At 38.0% G+C, this 18,993-nt stretch overlaps 1 protein-coding gene across 1 annotated transcript in view; it reads left to right on the top strand.

Moving 5' to 3' along the window:
• Nucleotides 1-4,561: 4,561 nt before the first annotated feature.
• The window catches only part of BEND2 (BEN domain containing 2), a 42,214-nt gene continuing 27,782 nt past the window's right edge, over nt 4,562-18,993 (top strand). Inside the window, exons 1-7 of the mRNA XM_054581000.1 lie at nt 4,562-4,692; nt 4,805-5,037; nt 5,904-6,086; nt 8,881-9,029; nt 12,908-12,982; nt 15,953-16,057; nt 16,785-16,896. Of these exons, the coding sequence (XP_054436975.1) occupies nt 4,562-4,692; nt 4,805-5,037; nt 5,904-6,086; nt 8,881-9,029; nt 12,908-12,982; nt 15,953-16,057; nt 16,785-16,896 (988 nt within the window). The remainder of the gene's footprint in view (nt 4,693-4,804; nt 5,038-5,903; nt 6,087-8,880; nt 9,030-12,907; nt 12,983-15,952; nt 16,058-16,784; nt 16,897-18,993) is intronic.

Raw genomic sequence — 18,993 nt, 5'->3', positions numbered from 1 at the left:
TGGAAGGAGATCCAAAAGGGTGAGTGTGTTAGTCTGGTCCCAGGATGAAGAGACAAAACACACAGTAATTTGAACAGAGAAAGTTAGATGTAGAGAATTACTACGTATGAGAGAGGATTGGAGTAACGAGGGATTGGCTAGTAAGAAACAAAGAAAACTCTAAAGAATATATACAAAACTCAACACCAAAAAACAAACAACAATCCAATTAAAAAATGGGCAAAAGGCCTGAATAGACACTCCTCCAAAGAGGACATACAGATAGCAAATAGACATATGAAAAGATGTTCAACATTACCAATCATCAGAGAAATGCAAATTAAAACTACAATGTGATATCATCTCACACCTGTCAAAATGGCTAGGTAGCATCCATAAATCAACAAACAGCGAGTGCTGGCAAAGATGTGGAGAAAGGGGAACCCTTTTGCACTCTTGGTGGGAACACAGACTGGTGCAGCCACTGTGGAAAACAGTATGGAGTTACCTCAAAAAATTAAAATGGATCTGTCTTTTGACCTAGCAATCCCACTTCTGGGGATATATCTGAAGGAACCTAAAATACTAATTCAAAAGGACATAAACACCCCTGTATTCATTGCAGTGTATTTACAATCGCCAAGGTATAGAAGCAGCTTGTGTCCATCAGTAGGTAAGTGGATAAAATAACTATGGGACATTTATACAATGGAATACTACTTGGCTGTAAAAAAGAAGAAAATTTTACCCTTTACAACAGTATAGATGGACCTAGAGAGCATTATGCTAAGTGAAATAAGCCAGTCAGAGAAAGACAAATATGATATGATTGTACTCATATGTGGAATCTAATGAACAAACTGAGCTAACATGTAAAATGGGGACAGACTCATAGATGGAGAACAGGATGACAGCTATGGGGGGAGGTTAGGAGGTGGAGGGGTTGAGCAAAAGGGAAAAAGGACACATGGACACGAACAACAGTGTGGGGAATTGCTGGAGGGTGGGGAGTATAAGGGAACTAAATGGTAATGGAAAAATACAATAAAGATTAAATTTTAAAAAAGAATAAAAGATAACTTTATGGAACAGCTACTACCTCTGAGGCTGAGGTGGTACACTAAAGAGGCACAACTATGACTCAGTGAGTGAGACAAGTCAATGTGGTTCTGCACTGATGGAACTTGCTGTAAATCAACCCTCTGTGATTTACTGGAAATTTGCCCTCTAGGGTGTGTGTGTGTGTGTGTGTGTGTGTGTGTGTGTGTGTGTGTGTGTGTATGCATGCCTGCTGTATTCTGCAGCAGTCTGCCTAGGGAGCAAATGGGAACAAGAAAACAAAGCTCATTTCTTTTTCAGTCTCTCTCCAGCACATCCTACTGAAAAAAACTTTAATTGTGCTACTAGAAAAGGGTAAAAATTGTGCTACCAGCAAAGGGAAAAAATATATCCATTTTCACAGAACAGGCAAAGAGGTGAATTTGAAGTTGAGAAGCAAAACATGGACCACCAGCACAGTGCATTGTTCTGCTGCTCAGCTCCCTCGGGCACCCGCCTACACACATTTACACTCCGGCAAAACAGAAAAGCAGCTCTGCATTTCTACGTAACAAAATATACTTTTACTTTTCATTGGTGAAGAAACTCTCATCCTTTCCTCCAAATGAGGAGACCCACAGTGCCAAGGGTCATTGTACAACTGAAACAGTGAAAAGGAACCAAAATTCCAGGCACTGTGCCAGGTCTTTTATATTTTATAACATTTACTTCTTAGAATCTTGTGAGGCAAATGCTATTTTAAATATAAATAGATTGTGGTGCTGCTACCCAGGGACTTAGAGGGAGAGAAGCATGTTGACAGAGATTACTAATACTAGGCAAAGTGATTTAAGTGCTAAAAGGGGGTGATGGTAACCTGCCATGGAATCCTGGAGGAGGACCTACTTATTCTGACCAGGGAGCTGCAGGAAAAAAGGCCCAATGGAAGAGGAATGATATGAAAATTCCCAGAAGCAACTGAGTGGGAGATAGAATAACACAGAGGAGGTAAAATAACATAATGGATGGGTGGGAATGATATGTGTGTTCAAATCAGAACTCTGCCACTAGTTTTGTGACTTTGAGTAAGTTAAACCCTCTAAGCCTCAGGGTTCTCATCTTTAAAATGGGACAATAATTCCAACTTTTTACAACATTGAGGACCACATAAGGTCAGACATGTTAAGTGGCTGGCTTGTGGTCAGCACTCAGTAAATTGTAGCTACTATTATTTTATGGAGGAATGAAGTACATGGCTGTTTGGAAAATGGCAAGTAGAAAGCACTTCAGCTGAAGGGCAGGGTGGCATGGGTTTAGTGGGCCTTATTAGGAGCACATTTTAAAGCTGGATTATTTTCTGATTTGTTCCCAAAGCTGGTACTGGACATGAATATACAACCTGGGAAATAATAGAAAGTCTGAACTCAAATCAATTACATTATACACTTTTTCTATAGGATTGGCCAAAATGTTTGTCAGTGTTTTCTGTAAGATGGCTCTAGTAGTGCTTAGTTGTCTTTAACCTCATTCAAAACAATTTTCTTAGATTGTGTCGTGACAGCTGTCATATCAGTGTGCATTTAAAAGAACTTATCAAAATTGATGAATTTTTTGTGTAGCCATTTTAATATTGAGGATGGAAGAAAATAAGCCATATTTTTGGCATATTATGTTTTAGTATTCCAAGAAAGGTAAAAATGCAACCGAAATGCAAAGAAGATTAGTGTAGTGTATGGAGAAGGTGCTGTGACTTATATAACCATGTGAAAAATGGTTTGTGGAGTTTTGTGCTGGAGATTTCTTGTTGGATGATGCTCCACAGTCAGGTAGTATAGTTGAAGTTGATAGCGATCAAATCGAGACATTAATTGAGAACAATCAACCTTATATTATGCAGGAGATAGCCAACACACTCAAAATATCCAAATCAAGGGTTGAAAATCCTTTGCACGAGCTTCGCTATGTTAACTGCTTTGATATTTGGGTTCTTCATAAGTTAACTGAAAAAAGCCTTCTTGACCACATTTCTGCATGTGATTCTCTACTTAAATGTAATGAAAACATTCCATTTTTAAAACAAATTGTGATGGGCAATGAGAAGTGTATACTTTACAATAATGTGGAATGGAAGAGATCATGGGGCAAGGGAAATGAACAACCACCAACCACACTAAAGGCTGGTCTTCATGCAAAGAAGGTGATGTTGTGTATATGGTGGGATTGGAAGGGAGACCTCTATTATGAGCCCCTTCTTGAAAACCAAATAATTAATTCCAATAAGTACTGCTTCCAATTAGAACAACTGAAAGCAGCACTCGATGAAAAGTGTCTGGAATTAGTCAACAGAAAATGCATAATCTTCCATCAAGATAATGCAAATCTTCATGTTTCTTTGATGACCAGGCAAAAACTGTTAGAACTTGGCTGGGAAGTTCTGAATCATCCACCACATTCACCAGACATCGCACCCTCAGCTTACCATTTATTTCCTCCTTTACAAAATTCTCTTAATGGAAAAAATTTCAATTCCCTGGAAGACTGTAAAAGGCACCTGGAAGAGTTCTTTGCTCAAAAAAATAAAAGTTTTAGGAAGATGGAATTATGAAGTTGCCTGAAAGATGGCAGAAGGTAGTGGAACAAAATGGTGAATATGTTGTTCAACAAAGTTATTGGTGAAAATGAAAAATGTCTCTTTTATTTTTACTTAAAAACTGGATGAATGTTTTGGTCAACTCAATATGATGTGTTACGTAGGAAGAGCATTTGGGAAGGAGTGGAATTACACTGGCGGCTACCGGTTCACATTTCTTAAAAGTACATCTAAAAATATATGAATATAGATATAAGGTAATTTATGCGAGGCGCCACACTTGGGGTCGTCCCTGCCCCCCTCTCTCCATCCGGGTGCTTGCAAGCTGAGCGCCACTGCGCAGCTGCACAACCGTCTCTTATGATACAAGTGTTGCACTTTTACAGTTTGGCGCCTTAGTCTACCACAGCCTCCTCCAGTGCACGGCAGCTCTCGACTTGCGGCGCAGAAGCCGAGCCGGACGCGCTCCGAGCTGACTCCTGCCTCACAATGTCTGAGGAGCACGGTAAGGTGACCTCCCTAAAGCTGCCCTACTAGCTTTTACCTCTTTCCTTCTCTGTCTGGGAAAAGGTTCTGATAGGATTCACACCGAGCCCACCTAGGGGGCTGTTCAGGCCAGGGTGGGAGTGGCCCGGCTGGCCGGTCGTCGTCGGCGAAAGCCTGTGGCTGCTCTCTCCCAGTAGTTAGTGAGCGTGTGGGAACTCAGGTGTGATGTGCAGGGTCTGGCCTTGGGTCCGGGGCATCCCAGGGGCTCGATGTGTCCCGGGAATTCGTGGCGTCCCGGTTTCGTGGCATCCCAGACGCTTGCAGTGCCTTCATGGTTCATGGCGTCCGAGGGGCTCGAGATAATACTGGGGCTCATGGCGTCCCTCGGGTTGGGCTCGCAACATTTATAAGGTTCATGGCGTCCCGGGACCTCGAGGTAATCTGGTGGTTTCGGCATTTACGGGGTTCATGGTATCCCACACGCTCAAGGTGACTCTAGGGTTCGGGGTGCCCCCAGGGCTCATGGTGTGCCAGGAGCTTGAGGTGATCTTGGGGCTCGCGGCATTTTTTTGGAATTTACAGCGTTCCAGTGGCTCGAGGTGGCTCTGGGGCTCGTAGTGTCCCAGGGGTTTGAGGAGCGCAGGCTCCTGGAGCCAGCACATGGAAAGGCGGGAATTTTTTTCGCTGTTCGAGGGCCACCATTCTTTCCAGGACCCCTAGTGGCCGTAAAACAATCGCGGCCATTTCAGCTCTGGAGACTGCGCCGCTGGGTTCCATTTTCTGTGCCTTCCAGACGGCTGTGCCAGAACTGAATCATACCGCGGATCATGTTTTCCTTGGACTTTTTTTCACGGTCTCGTGTGCACAGGCCACAAGCCGCTGCGGAGCACAGCATATTGGGCAGTCTGCACTTTGCAGCCTCAAATTTCAGCAGCACCACAGTGGTGTGGTTTGGGGTGGTTCCCACTGCCTCTCTTCAGAGGCCAGCCTAAGTTATTATTATTTTTTTTTTGCAGTTTATTGAATACTTCAGGCTGAGTTTCTTGGACTGAGTTAATCCTTTATCTTTTCTCTTTCCCTGTTGGAGGAGGTGGGAGTCCAGGAAGGACAAAGACTCTCAGACTATATATATGTAAAAATTGTGAGTTTAAAGAATTGGTAAACTTGCCCTGACCGGCATGGCTCAGTTTGTTGGAACGTGGTCCGCAAAGTGAAAGGTCGCCAGTTGGATTCCCAGTTGGAAGACATGCCTGGGTTTGTCTTCTAACAAACTGTCAGAAATAAAGATGTAGGTGTGGAGAAGTCCCCATGCACAGGGCCTCATGCACGAGTCAGACAATACTGCAAAATGTAGAGACCCCTGTAAAACACGGGAGGCCTTCCGTGGGTGTCCCAGGACCCATACTGTCTACTGCACAGTTAAACATGGGTCGGTCATTTGATAGAAAAAGCTCTAACATCGTCTGTTGCGGGGTGCTTCCTTACCTCCTCTACCCTGCTCTCCCTGAATTTGGACTGCTTTACGGTTTTATAACATGAAAGGGTAAACTGGTTTAAGGCTACAAGTACTGAGTTTACACGCACCGTTTCTGCAGTCTCTTTTATAAACCTCAGCTCCGGCTCGAGTCAGTTTTGAGCCTGCCTGCAGCAAGGGGTGGGTGATGGGACAGTTTGGATGGCATTCTTGACATTTTGTCTGACTATACATTATAATTTTTAAATATACTATAATTTTATAAGGTGTGTTTTCCTTTTAGAAACTTTATTTGATGTGGTATCTAATCTAAACTTTCTCTTTGCTTATTCTTAGATTATACTATTATAACTGTTGGCAGTGACAGTGATGAGAACAATAAAGATCCTGTGATAGTAAAAGAGCCTGCAACAGAGCTTACTGAGAACACAGCTTCCACTGGTGGCATGTTGACCATACAACCACATTTTCAAGGTGGTGGTAGTAATAACCATCAGCCACCACCCCAAATGTCAAATGGTAATTTTGTTAAATTTGTTCCTGTGCAAACTTTGGCTTCTCGTCCTTTTCCAGTAAATGGCTTAAATATTCCCATATCTTCTACATTAATTAGTTATTATGAGAGGGCCAGCTCCATTGTAATACCACAGCATTTACTTAATGCTTAACATTTCCCCTTCATTTAAGCTTTGTCATGTGTCTTTTTCCATTTTAGCTCTATGGGGGAGAATATATTTTTTTGTCTCTGAAAAATTATTTATGCCTGGCAACTGTAAGGTGGCAAAACAAAAGTTGTATTAATGAGAAAAAGGACTTGGGTCAACAGTCCATGGAACAAGTGACATGATTGTCTCTGTAGAATATCTTAAAGAATAAACAAACAAACTCCTGGAACTATTAAGCAATTATAGCAAGACTGTAGGATATAAGGTTAATATGCAAAAGTCAAATTTTTAAACACAACACCATTTACATCGTCACCCCCAAAAAAGTCCATGGAAAGTGGAGTTTTGCTTCCAGAACTGCTGTGGCTACTTGTCCTTCCAATGGTTGCTTCTCAAACCATGTTGATAAAGGAAATGTGAGGCCATTCACCACCTCACTTATATAGAGAGCCAAGAGACAATAACTCCTTTGAGCATTTTCTTTTCAGTAGCTATATGACAATTTGTTCTTTGTTTAGAGAATTGGGTTTCCTACCCTTTTAAGCACTGAAATGTTATTGCTTAGGTTGGAGGTTGGCAATTTTTTGTAAAGAGTCACATAGTCAATATTTTTGGCTAAGGAGCCATAACAGCCCTGTTTTAAATACTCTAATCTGCTATTGAGGCATATAAACAGCCAATATATAATAGACAAGTGTGGCTGTGTTTCAGTAAAACTTTATGAATACTGAAACTTGAATTTCCTATAATTTTTCCTTTTTGTGAAATATTTGCCTTTTATTTTGTTTTTTAATCATTTAAACATGTGAAAAATTTTTTTAGTTTTTGGGCTATACAAAAACATGCAGCAGGATTTGGTCCTCAGGTTGTAGTTTGCCAACCCCTGATCTAACTGAAGCTAAAAACTCATTTGATACCACTTATTACTTGCTCTGGTTTTAAAAATATATGCAGGACCAGCAGATTACTTCCTTAGTGTGTTATAGAACATATGGCTGACTTCAACAGTCTTCCTTAGTGGGAATGAACTAGAGACGAATTTTCAAATGTGGATACCCTTTGATTTATCATTTCTACTTCGAGGAATTTATCCCACAGAACTACTTGCAGGAGTGCAAGACTGTTCAGTATTTTTTGTTTTGTTTTTGTTTTGTTTTGTGTTTTGCAAGAGCAAGGCTTTAGAAGTAACTTGAATATCCCTAAATCAGGGACTGGTTAAATAAATCATGGCCTGTTGGCATGATAGGAAACCAAGAAGCTGTTAGAGTGATTGCAGTGTATCTAAGATAATTAGTTTGGAAAGTCCAATATGTGTTTGGTGAAAAAAGGAGGTTGCAGAGTAATCTTTATAGTCTGATCCCTTTTATTTATCTGACAAAAATTCAGAATAGGAGATTTCAGTAAATGTGTTCTATTACATTTTTATTGTGGTAAATATGCAGACATCATATTTTTCATTTTAAGCATTTGTAAGTATACAAGTTAGTAGCATTAAACAGCTTGGTAGCTCTGGCTGCAATTTTCAGTACCGTATTGATAGTGGTGAAAGCAGGCATCCTTGTCTATCTCCTAATCATGGGGGGAAAGCTTTTAGTCATTCACCATTGAGTATGATGTTAGCTGTGCCTTTTCATAAATACCTTTTATGTGGTTGTGGAATTTTCCCTCCCTAGTTTTCTGAGAATTTTTATAATGAAATGGTGGTACATTTTTACAGATACCTTTTCTACATCAATTGAGATGATCATGTAGCTTTTTCCTCCCTTTGTTCTATTAATGTGATGTGTTATATTGATGGGTTTTCTTATGTTCAGCCACCCTTGCATTCTTGGGATAAATCCCGCTAAGTCATGGTGAATAATCCTTTTAATATGCTATTGCAGTGATTTTCAACTGGTGTGCCACAAGAATTTTTAAAACATGCATACCTGACTAGTCAGGGGTACTGACCTTTTTCCCTGAGATTGTAAAAAAAAAAAAAAAAAGACACCAGCCAACACAATAATAGCTGTCTGGTGTGAATGAATCAAAATTATACCTATTTTTTTGTGAGATTGGCAAAAAATATATTTTTGGGTGTGCTGAAGAATTTTAGTAATTAGTTTATGAGATGAAAAAGGTTGAAAATCATTGTGCCAGTGGATTAAATTGGCTAATATTTTGTTGAGGATTTTTTCATCTATATTTGTAAGGGATATTGGTCTGTAATTTTCATGTAATGTCTTTATCTGGCTTTGGTATCAGGGTAATTCAGGTCTCATAGAATGACTTGAGAAGTGTTTTTTCTTCTTTAGTTTTTTGGGAAGAGTTTGAGAAGAGTTGTTAATTCTTCTTTAAATGTTTGGCAGCATTTACCATTGAAGTCTTTTAGTCTAGTTGTGGTCTAGGGGCTTTTTTTTTTGTTTGCTGTTCTGGCTGGAGGTTTGTGATGACTGAATCAATCGCTTCTTATAGGTGTGTTGAAATTTTCTATTTTCCCTTCATTCAGTTTAGATAATTAATTTTTTAAACTGTAAGAACAGATCATTTTCTCTAAAATTCAGCCAGGAATCCAATTCAATCTGAGTTGGCATTGTGAAAACATATCCATATTAAATTTATTAAGGTAGTAAGTACATTTAGTAACATTTTTGTGTGTTGCCTTTCAGGAGTTAGAGGTTTAACAGGTGTAGGTGACCAACCAGTTTCACAAATGAACCGTCTAGCAAATTTAAGACGTAATCCTGACTCAGCGGGTGTAGAGTTTATCCCATTGAACAAAAAAGGACGATCATCTGCTTCAATGGAGGATAATATGGTTTGTATATTAAAGTAAAAATCATTGTTTTTTTATTCTGCTTTATTTCTTTTTTTAAGAAAGGTTTTAATTTCATACAGTGAAATGCACAGATCTTAAGTGTACAGTTCAGTGAGTTTTGACAAATATGTATACCCACTCCCATCTATATAAAGAATATTTTCATCATCCCAGAAAGTTCCTTATGCCTCTTCCCAGTGAGTCCCCATTCTCCTGAACTTTGGAAAACTACCACTCTAATGTTTTATTCCATCTTAGATTAGTTTTGCCTGTTCTAGAACTCTATATAAATAGGATCATACAGTGTACACTCTTTTGTGTCACAGTCTCTCTTCCTTAGAATAATGTTTCGGAGATTCATCTGGTTGTAGCAATATTTCATGTCCTTTTATTGCTGAGTAATATTATATTGAGGTATATACATGATTTGTTTATCCATTCTCCTTTTGATGGACATTTTGGATTGTTTCCAGTTTCTGGCTATTATGAGTAAAGTGGCTATGAAATTATTATGGAACTCTCTTTGTGAACATATGTTTACATTGAATTTGAGTGAATACTTAGTAGTGGAAATACTGGATCATGGAGTAGGTAAAAGTTTATAAGAAACTGCCAGTTTTCTGAAGTGGTTGTACAGTTTTACATTTCCATCATATCCTGCTGTGCTTCTTCATATCTGAAGTTGAATAAAATGGATTATTCAACTATATATAATTTAGATTAACAAAACATGCGTTTATTTACTTATATAAGATTGAGGATAGTAATACCACCTAAATAGTATAGGCAGTTCTCTTAACTTCTGTCAGCTCCAATATTTTTGTCTTTGGGAATCATGTTGCTTGCCTACCAGGAGTCATGGTTTCTGACACAATTATGTGAAATCACTTTGAAAAGAATAAAGCACTATAGAAGGGTAAGATGGCAATATTGTTTTTATAATTAATAATCTATATCATAATTCCATATAATTTTTTGGTAATAAGTTTGTAATACAGGGCTAATTCAGATAATGTTTAAAACAAAGAGCCCTGGCTGGTGTGGCTCAGTGGATTGAGTGCGGGCCTGCGAATCAAAGCGTTGCTGGTTCAATTCCCAGTCAGGGCATATGCCTGAGTTTCAGGCCAGGTCCCAAGTTGGGGGCACCAAGAGGCAACCACACATTGATGTTTCTTTCTCTCTCTTTCTCTCTCCCTTTCTCTAGAAATAAATAAATGAAATCTTAAAAAAAATAAAACAAAGATACTGGTAGCTACTTGATATGTGTTATGTTAAAATTAGTCACATAATTTGCTATTCATCCTTAGAACAAAGAGTTATGATGATTAAATGTAATGATCATTGCTGTCTATCTGCTTATTTATGCCCTGTTTTATTCCCAAAAAGCATTTGAGGTATTTTAGAGGTTAATTTATTAAGAAAAATGGGTGCTTAAGTGTTTCCTGTTTTGTCCACAAAGTGTCACTGTTGGATTATTTGAAAACCAAAAGCCATATATTTTGTTCTTTGTTTGTAGTTAGAAATATTTGCTTTTAAAGCAGTTTAAGTGCCAGATTACTGGAAGACTCTTCTGCCTATTCGGAAGTACATAAGGGGTTAAGCTTGATGGAAAAAGATGCTTTAAGTGTACTTGTGTTAATGAAGAATCAGTTTTGCAAGTATATCTTTTCTTGTAATTATAAATATTTATTTACAATGGACAGAGGTCCTTAAGGCCTTTGGAGCTTCTTGAAAGTGAAATTCAAGCCTTGGAATTTTCTTTCACCTCTTTCTTTCATATTTTCTTTTGGTTTATTAATAAATCTCTAGGTAAGAACATGAATACTTGATTGTGAAGAAGGCAGAAGTGTCATTAATGAATATATATCAGACTGAATATTTACATAATATTAATTGCTAATTGCCAAATATATTCATAATTAACATCATAAAGAAAATGATTTAAATTCCTTTTCAGTCTTCATATACTATGTAGTTACTCTGAAGTCGTGAGCTTGAGAAATATTTCTCTCTCATGAATTTGTATGCCTCCTTAACAATGAGCACCTAACAAAGACAAAGAACACTTAAGCATTTTATTTTCTTCTTTTTCTTGTCTAATAGAAAATTCAAAGCAGTTTTTCCACCAATTTCAATATCTTATTTTTGAAATAATTTTAGATTTACTGAAGAGTTGCGAAAATATTACAGAGATCTTGTGTATACACTTCACACAATTTCCCTTAATGTTAACTTACCTTTATAACTTAAAATTATAATAATTGTATAACCACAGTGCAGTTTCCAAAACCAGAATATTAACATTGGCACAGCACTACTAGCTAAACTGCAATCCTTGTTTGAATTTTACCATTGCCCCTCCACCATGTCCTTTTTCTGTTCAGCATCCATTCCAGTATCCCACATTGAATTTAGTGTGTCTCCCTAGTTTCTTCCTGTCAGTTACAGTTCCTCATTCTTTCCTTGTCTTTCATAACCTTGACAATTTTGATGAGTGTATGGATCAGTTATTTTGCAAAGTATCTCTCAGTTTTGGTATGTCTGAGATTTTCTCTTGAATGGATTGAGATTATACATTTTTGGCAAGAATGCCACACAAACGATATCGTCTCCTCATTGAATCATTATTAAGAGTACACGATGGCTATTTATCTTTTTACTGGTGATGTTAACCTCAATCACTTGGTTAATTTGGTATCTTCTGGATTTTTTTCAGTATAAAGTTACTATTTCCACCTTTTAAAAATTTTCTTGATTTTAGGGAAAGAGAGAGAGAGACAGAGACAGAGACAGAGACATGGATTTGTTGTTCCACTCATTTGCGCATCCATTGGTTGAATCTTGTATGTGCCCTGACCAGAGATCCAACCTGCAACTTTGTCATCTTGGGATGATGCTCTAACTAACTGAGCTACCTGGCCAAGGCCACTATTTCCACCTTTTTAATTAATAAATATCTTGGGTGGGAGAGTACTTTGAGACTATGCTAATATCCCATTTCTCTTCAACTTTTTGCCCAGTGAGTTGAGTTAGCTCATGGATTTTATTTGCAGCATTCACTACCGTGGTGCTTGCTTAATGGTGACTCTCTGTTTCCCTCATTTCTTTGTATTTTTTAATTAGAATTAATTTGTAAGGAATGGTCTTTCTCTTTCTTTCACGTCAGTATGGACTCATGGCATTTACTGTATTTTATGAATAATTGTCTAATATTATCATTATTTTATTGGTTGAATTTTCTAGCTTTAGCTATTGGGAGTTCCTTCCAGTTGACTTCTGTGGCCTTTTGACATGTCCCTACTTTTTTTGAGCATTTCCTTATTTTCTGACATCACCAGATGTCAAGGCTCATTTATACTTTCCCTGTCCTAGCCTTGGAATTCACCTCTCTCCATGGAGCCCTGGTTCCTTTTATTCGAGATTGGTATTTAGAAATCAAGATCTAGACACTAGATGTCTTCATTACTACCCGTGTCATTTATTGTAGGCCCTCTCAATGGACAGAGTTAAGAAATAAATATATGTATTCTAATTCATGCATGCACATAAGTTTATTTCTATAGCAGTCTTTACATATGTTATAAATTATGTGTTCATACTGATATTTGGTAGCTTTTCTTAAACCTAGGTTCTTATATATAAGCTTCTTTCTTTACCTCCTTGCTAGTCAGCTCTTAATCTTTTTCATTTTCATATGAATGTGGGTTTTGGCTTTACTTTATCTCTGTTTTATAAGACTTCTGAAATTCTTTTGAAATGTAAGTGAAAAAGGAAAATAATTAAAATAGATAAATATATGAAGTGTTATTTTTTCCTAGTGCTTAATTTGGCTCCTAGTGCTATTAACTGTTGAATATTTATTTTTATAATTTTAATAGGCAAGAAATACATCTGGAATTTTTGATAAAGAAAAACATCGGAACCAACTTTTGGAACTGAAATACTATTGTGAGGTATCAAAGTTTTGTATCTTAAATGTAGTTTTCCAAGATATTGAGCTAAAATTTTCTTTACCTTATTTAATGTCATTGTGCTATTAATAGATATTTTTCTGTGTCAAGTCATACATGATTTTCACTCTATTGTGATATATTAAAAACATTTCTAGTTAGAATAGTATCCCTAAGTGATAAAATAAAAATATGATATAAAAAAACAGCTTTTATAGCTAAAAAGATAAACCCAGTCATACCTGGTCAAATGTTAATTAAGTCTCTTTCATCTAGATTGTTTAATATTTAATTTTTCCAACATACTCTTTTTAAGGAAATGGGCTGATTTGTATGAAGTTTAGTATGTACCTAAATGCATACAAAGATACCTCAGTTGAAACAAAATGGCAGCCGACCACTGTTTTTAAAAGAGTGTATCTTACATAGCTTTGAGGGGATTTTGTAAAAATTAGCATGTTGGTAGAGCTTGATAGAAGCATGTAATTATCAAGGATTTTGTGAGCTGCATACCCTAGAGGTAATGAACATTTATTTAAAAAGTCAATGTTTCTTAATGTACCAAGTGTCCTGAATAAAATGAGCGAGCATCCTTTGAAAAGTACAGAATATTTATATGAGCCTTGATCATCATCATTACTGAGGACAGAAGTGGAATGCTTAAAGGGGACACATCAGGTCTCCTGAGGAAGATGTACAGAGGGTGGGCCATAGGGGGAGGTCGAGGGTCCCGATACTGAGCAGGGCTATCTCTGGCCTGCCTTACATAGGCATCCATGACCACCTCGGTGCACACTGTTCTGCGAGAGCCTTCTGAGCACTTGTGCAGGGTGTGGTGGGATGTAGCATCTCGGATGAGAAATGCTCAGGCCCCGGGAGGGATCCAGTCTATTTCTCCTAGTGTGTTAGCTCTCTCCTTTCTTCAACGTCTTCCCTTACCAGTCCAGACCAGACCGCATGGTGCAGCACTTCCGTCTTGTCTTTTTTATCCTTGCCCAGCATCCTCTTTGGTAAAACCCCAGCCCTGTCCCTGCTGGGAAGCAGAGGGGAGGACCTCTGCTGGGACCTGTCCACCGTCTGGTCTGTAGGCAGCTCCCTGTCCCGCGAGCACCAGGCACCCCCATCCTTGCCTCTTGTTTAATGGAGGAAATGGAGGGCGTGGAGCAGAAATCCTCTGCGAGTCCAGATTCCCTCTCCCCGCGGCCAACAGACGTGCCTGGGATCCATTCTTCTCCCGGCGTCTTGCTCTGTAAGGCTAACACCTCGGCCGGTTTCTGCTTCTGACCCTCTTTCCCTGTGCTCAGACTCCTCCCTTCATGGGTCATCCCTCTCTCTCCTGTATCTTCAGCCTCTGTGCCTGCCACTCTCGGCATATTCTCCCGTGGTTTTTAAAAAATCACGTTTAGCCTCCTGGCCCTCTTCCACTGTCATCCTTCCTCTCTCCTTCCCTTAATAACCCAGCTCTTTGAATGTGAGTTATGTTCACTATCTAAACACCTGACTTCCTGTTTGGAGTATGTTCGAATACACTGTTCTTTCTGCCCTGTATGCCCTTCCATGCGTCTTTACCTAGCGACCACCTTGTCTTTTAATTCTCAGCATAGACATTTGCTTCTCTGGAAAGACCTGCCAGCCTGCGTTAGATCTTTGTGTACACTTAGCCTCCTGTTCAGCCTCCTGTTCTTGCCTGTGCTGTGATAGTCATAATAGTGATATTAATATTAATAGACAGTTGAGCCCTATTGGACCAATCATCGTGTCGTATTGCTATTCTGTTAGTATGAACAGAATACCGCAGCCACCTTGCTCTGTCCCCCAGAGAACTCTGAGATTTTCATCATGATCCTCTACATGAGGACATTGAAGCACAGAGAAGTTAAGTAACTTGACCAAAGTCACAGAGCTACTAAGTGGCAGAACTCTACTACGTAAATCCTAGCTCTTTCCCCTAGAGCCCGCACTATTTATCTCAGTGCTATAGGCCAATCACTGGGTCTCACACTTGACGGGGCATCAGGATCACCTGGAGGGCTTGTGACAACACAGATTGCAGCCCCCACTCTTGAGTTCCCAATTCATTAGGTCTGGGGTGGGAGATGTTGCACTTCCAGCAAGCTAGTATTGATGCTACTGGTCCACAAGTGCACAGTTTGAGAACCACTGCTCCAGGCTGCTGGTTACTTTCTCTGTTGAAATCGTCTCTTGTCTCTCTCTCCAGCTAAAATAGGAGTTCCTTAGGACAGGAGCTGGTTGGGGTTTGTTTTTGGTTCCTTTCCGTCCATGTTTCCAGCATCTAGCAAAGTAGTTCTGACTGGTGGTAGGCCCTCAATAAATGTTTATTGGAATGAGAGAATGAGGAATGGTTTTGGCCTGTTATTTAAGTGTCTTTTTTGCCGGAATGAAACGCCTCTGTATTTCAAGAATTTGGTCACATACCTGATTGGCATATAGGGGATGTGTACTCAAAGATTTATGGCTTTCATTGTTGATTTTATGATTTTTAAATGCTTCAAAGCCAGAAGTTACATCTGATCTATCTGGCTCACTGTTCTTCCCAGAGTGGAATGTTCACTGCCTGTTAGTTCATGTTGTCATCGTATGGAAGGAGATTCTTTGACTTTTCAGCAGATCTGAACATTTATTTCTTAAAATAGTACCTTCCTGGATGTAAAATGACTCCGTCAGAAATGTGATGGGTTATCGGAATTGTGGTACATTGACTTTCCAGAATGTACTCAAATGCTCCTCAAAATGCCTGTATGACATGGAGTAGTTCCATTGGAGGTTGGGGCTCCTTTTGTCAGCCAGCTGGGCTCTATGTCACCAACAACCAGGCATCAAATGGGAAGCTAGACATTTCTGATGGCATGAGGACTTTCTTTGTTCCTAGCAGTCAAAATTGGCTTAATGGTATTTTCTTATGTTACTTTTGTTTTGAAATAGGAACTACTAAAATATTTTTTATTTTAATAGGGTTTGCAAAACCTTATTGAAAACACAAATAAGCAGGTTGCTCAGCTTTGTCGAATCATTTCAAAAATGCAACATACTGAGGAGGAACAGTCTTTGCTAAACAAGGTGAGTATTATAAAATCATTTTTACTACTTTGATAAACCTCTATTTCCTGAAGATGCCAATCAGTTGGAAGTGAAAGAGAACTATTAACTGTGAGATTACCAAATCTGATCTATACTTACTTTAGCAGCAGATGGGAGATTAAACCTCTGTTGAAAGAATGGTGAAGTTTAGTCTTGAGAAGTTATGATACTGAATATTTTTGTTTGTAACCATAATGTATAAAACACAAATAAAATGTAGGGTTACATGGGAATGAAAACCAACCATATTATAAAAATTCATCATTCAAGGAAAATAAGTATTAATGCTTTTACTTATGAAAAATGACAAGTTTTTCATTGTCATTTTTATTCACATCTGGATTTACACCAAAAAAGTTTTGATTGTATACCTCATGGAGAAAGTAAAGTCCAGGAACCAAAGAAAAGAGCTTAACCCATTCTGTTCTCTTACCCTAGACAGGGATATTGTAGCCCATCTTTACCAGTGGAAGGGTAGGAAAACAGTGCCAGGGCTAACCGTGTAGGAACATCCCTTCAGTCAGCAGCACTCCCTGAATTGTAGCAGCTGGTCCTCAGGGAACATCCCCCATTTCTCAGAATTGTCTCTACACGTTCATTACAGCTGCATTACATACCAGACAGCCCATTTTCTGGTCTTGCTATTTTAGCTTGCTTTTGTAGCAAAGGTGCTGAAACTACCAACAGTGTTATCTTTTGTGCCCAGGCAATACCTACAGCAGAAGAACCCAGTGTAGCCAACACCCCTGAGATGATGGGAGATCTTAGCATGGGCCCAGATGCTGCCGCATCATTTGTCCGCATCCTTCCCAATTTGGGTGAGTTTGAAATGGCACATATTACAAATAGCATCCTTCAATCTAGGTTAAAAAGCATCCTTAATGTAGGGTAGCGCGATAAATGTTTTTTTTCATTTACAAGTTTTATATTGAAATAATTGTAGATTCATGGGTAGTTGTAAGAAATAATGCAGAGTAATTCCGTTTACTCAACTTACTGCAATGGTAACATCTTGCAAAACTACACTAAAATATTACAGTCAGGATATTAATATTGATGCACGGATCTTACTCAGTTTGACTTGTATTTATTTGTATGTCTCTGCATTTAGTTTTATGCAATTTTATCACGTGAGGTTTGTATGTCCACCACCATAGTGAAGGCACAGAACATTTCACCACCACAAGTGTTCAGGATCACATATGTTACCCTTTTATGACCACACCCATCCTCCTCTGGTGGCCCTGGTCTTCTCATTCTCTAATCCTAACTCTGGGCAACCACTGATCTATTCTCCATCTCTAGAAATTGGTTCCTTCAAAATTGTTATACAAGAGTGGATAAAAGTAGGTTTGCAGTTGTGAGTATGCTAAACACAAAGTTTATTATTGAATTATTTATTATTTTCTATATGAATAACTAAACTTACTTGTGCCTACCTATGTATAGTTGGATGCATACAATATGTAACATTTTAATACTGGCTTTTTATTTCACTCAAGTCCTTGGAGATTAAACCAAGTTGTTGTATGTATCACTAGTTCTTTCCTTTTTTGTTACTGAGTGGTATTCCATGGTATAGCTCTGCCATCGTTTAACTGTTCATTCATTGAAGAAAATTTTGGTTAGTTTTTTTTGGTTTTTGACTATTAAGAGTAAAGCTGCTATGAATATTAATGAACAAGGTTTTGTGAAAACAGAATTTTTCATTTCTCTGGCACAAATACCCAAGAGTGCAATATCTGGTTATATGTTTTTGTTTTGTTTTGTTTTCATTTTATTTATTTATTTATTTATTTATTTATTTTTAAATAATGTTTATTCTATTACAGTTGTCTTAATTTCCCCCCCTTTGCCCTCCTCCATCCATCTCACTCCCCCACTCCCACAGTCAGTTCCCACTCTGTTGTCCATGTCCATGGGCCATTCATACATGTTCTTTATTTAGTCCCTTCCCCTTCTTTCCACCATTGCCCTCCTTCCCCATCCCCTTGGGTCACTTTCAGTCTGCTCCATGTTTCCATGCCTGTAGTTTCTTTTGTTTGTTAGTTTATTTTGTTGAATAGGTTCTACTTATAGGTGAGATCTTATGGTATTTGTCTTTCACTGACTGGCTTATTTTACTTAGCATCATATTCGCCAGTTCCATCCAGGTTGTCGCAAAAAGTAGGAGATCCTTCTTTCTTTCTTTTTATTTTTAAATGCAGATTGATTTTATTTACTTACTTTTAAATGTCAAAATCCATTATAAAATATTAAAAAATTTAAATCCATTATAAAGTCTCAGCGATTAAAACAATATGACACCAGCACAGAAATAATCTGGTACATCAATGAAATAAAGTGAGCATTCTAGAAACAAATGTATATATCTGTCTAACAATGTAATATATAATTCAATCGATATTTCAAATCAATGGGGAAAATAAGGCTTATTCAACAAATAAGGTGCATGGACCACTATTATTTGAAATAAAACAAATATAGAACCCTATTTCACACATTATGCAAAACATATTCAGGTGAGTTAAAAATCAATATATAAAATCTAAGGAGTTTTAGGAGAAAGTACAAAATAATATTTTTCTTACCCTGAAGTAAAATATTCAGACCTCAAATCTATAAAGTAAAATATTGACAATATGACTATATTAAACATTTAAGACTATATAGTAATATACATATAAAAAAGTTAAAGGACAAGTAATAGAATAAGAAAGTATTTGCCACACATCTAAAAAAGGGTTGGTAATTCTTTGGGGTATTTTTTAGGGAAAGATTTCTACAAACATTTAATAAAAAAATGGATAAAGAATACTAAAAAGTCATCTAAAACTTTTAAAAAATAATAGAAATAGGCAAGAAATATAGAAAAACAGGTTTAGTTTCAACAAATAATAAAGTGACAATTAAAA

The sequence above is a fragment of the Pteronotus mesoamericanus genome, unplaced genomic scaffold (assembly GCF_021234165.1).
Source record: "Pteronotus mesoamericanus isolate MK-2021 breed Mesoamerican mustached bat unplaced genomic scaffold, CSHL_Meso_final contig_65, whole genome shotgun sequence".
Classification (NCBI taxonomy): domain Eukaryota; kingdom Metazoa; phylum Chordata; class Mammalia; order Chiroptera; family Mormoopidae; genus Pteronotus; species Pteronotus mesoamericanus.
Note: the sequence above shows the minus strand (reverse complement) of the source record. Positions and strands in the feature narration are given on the sequence as shown.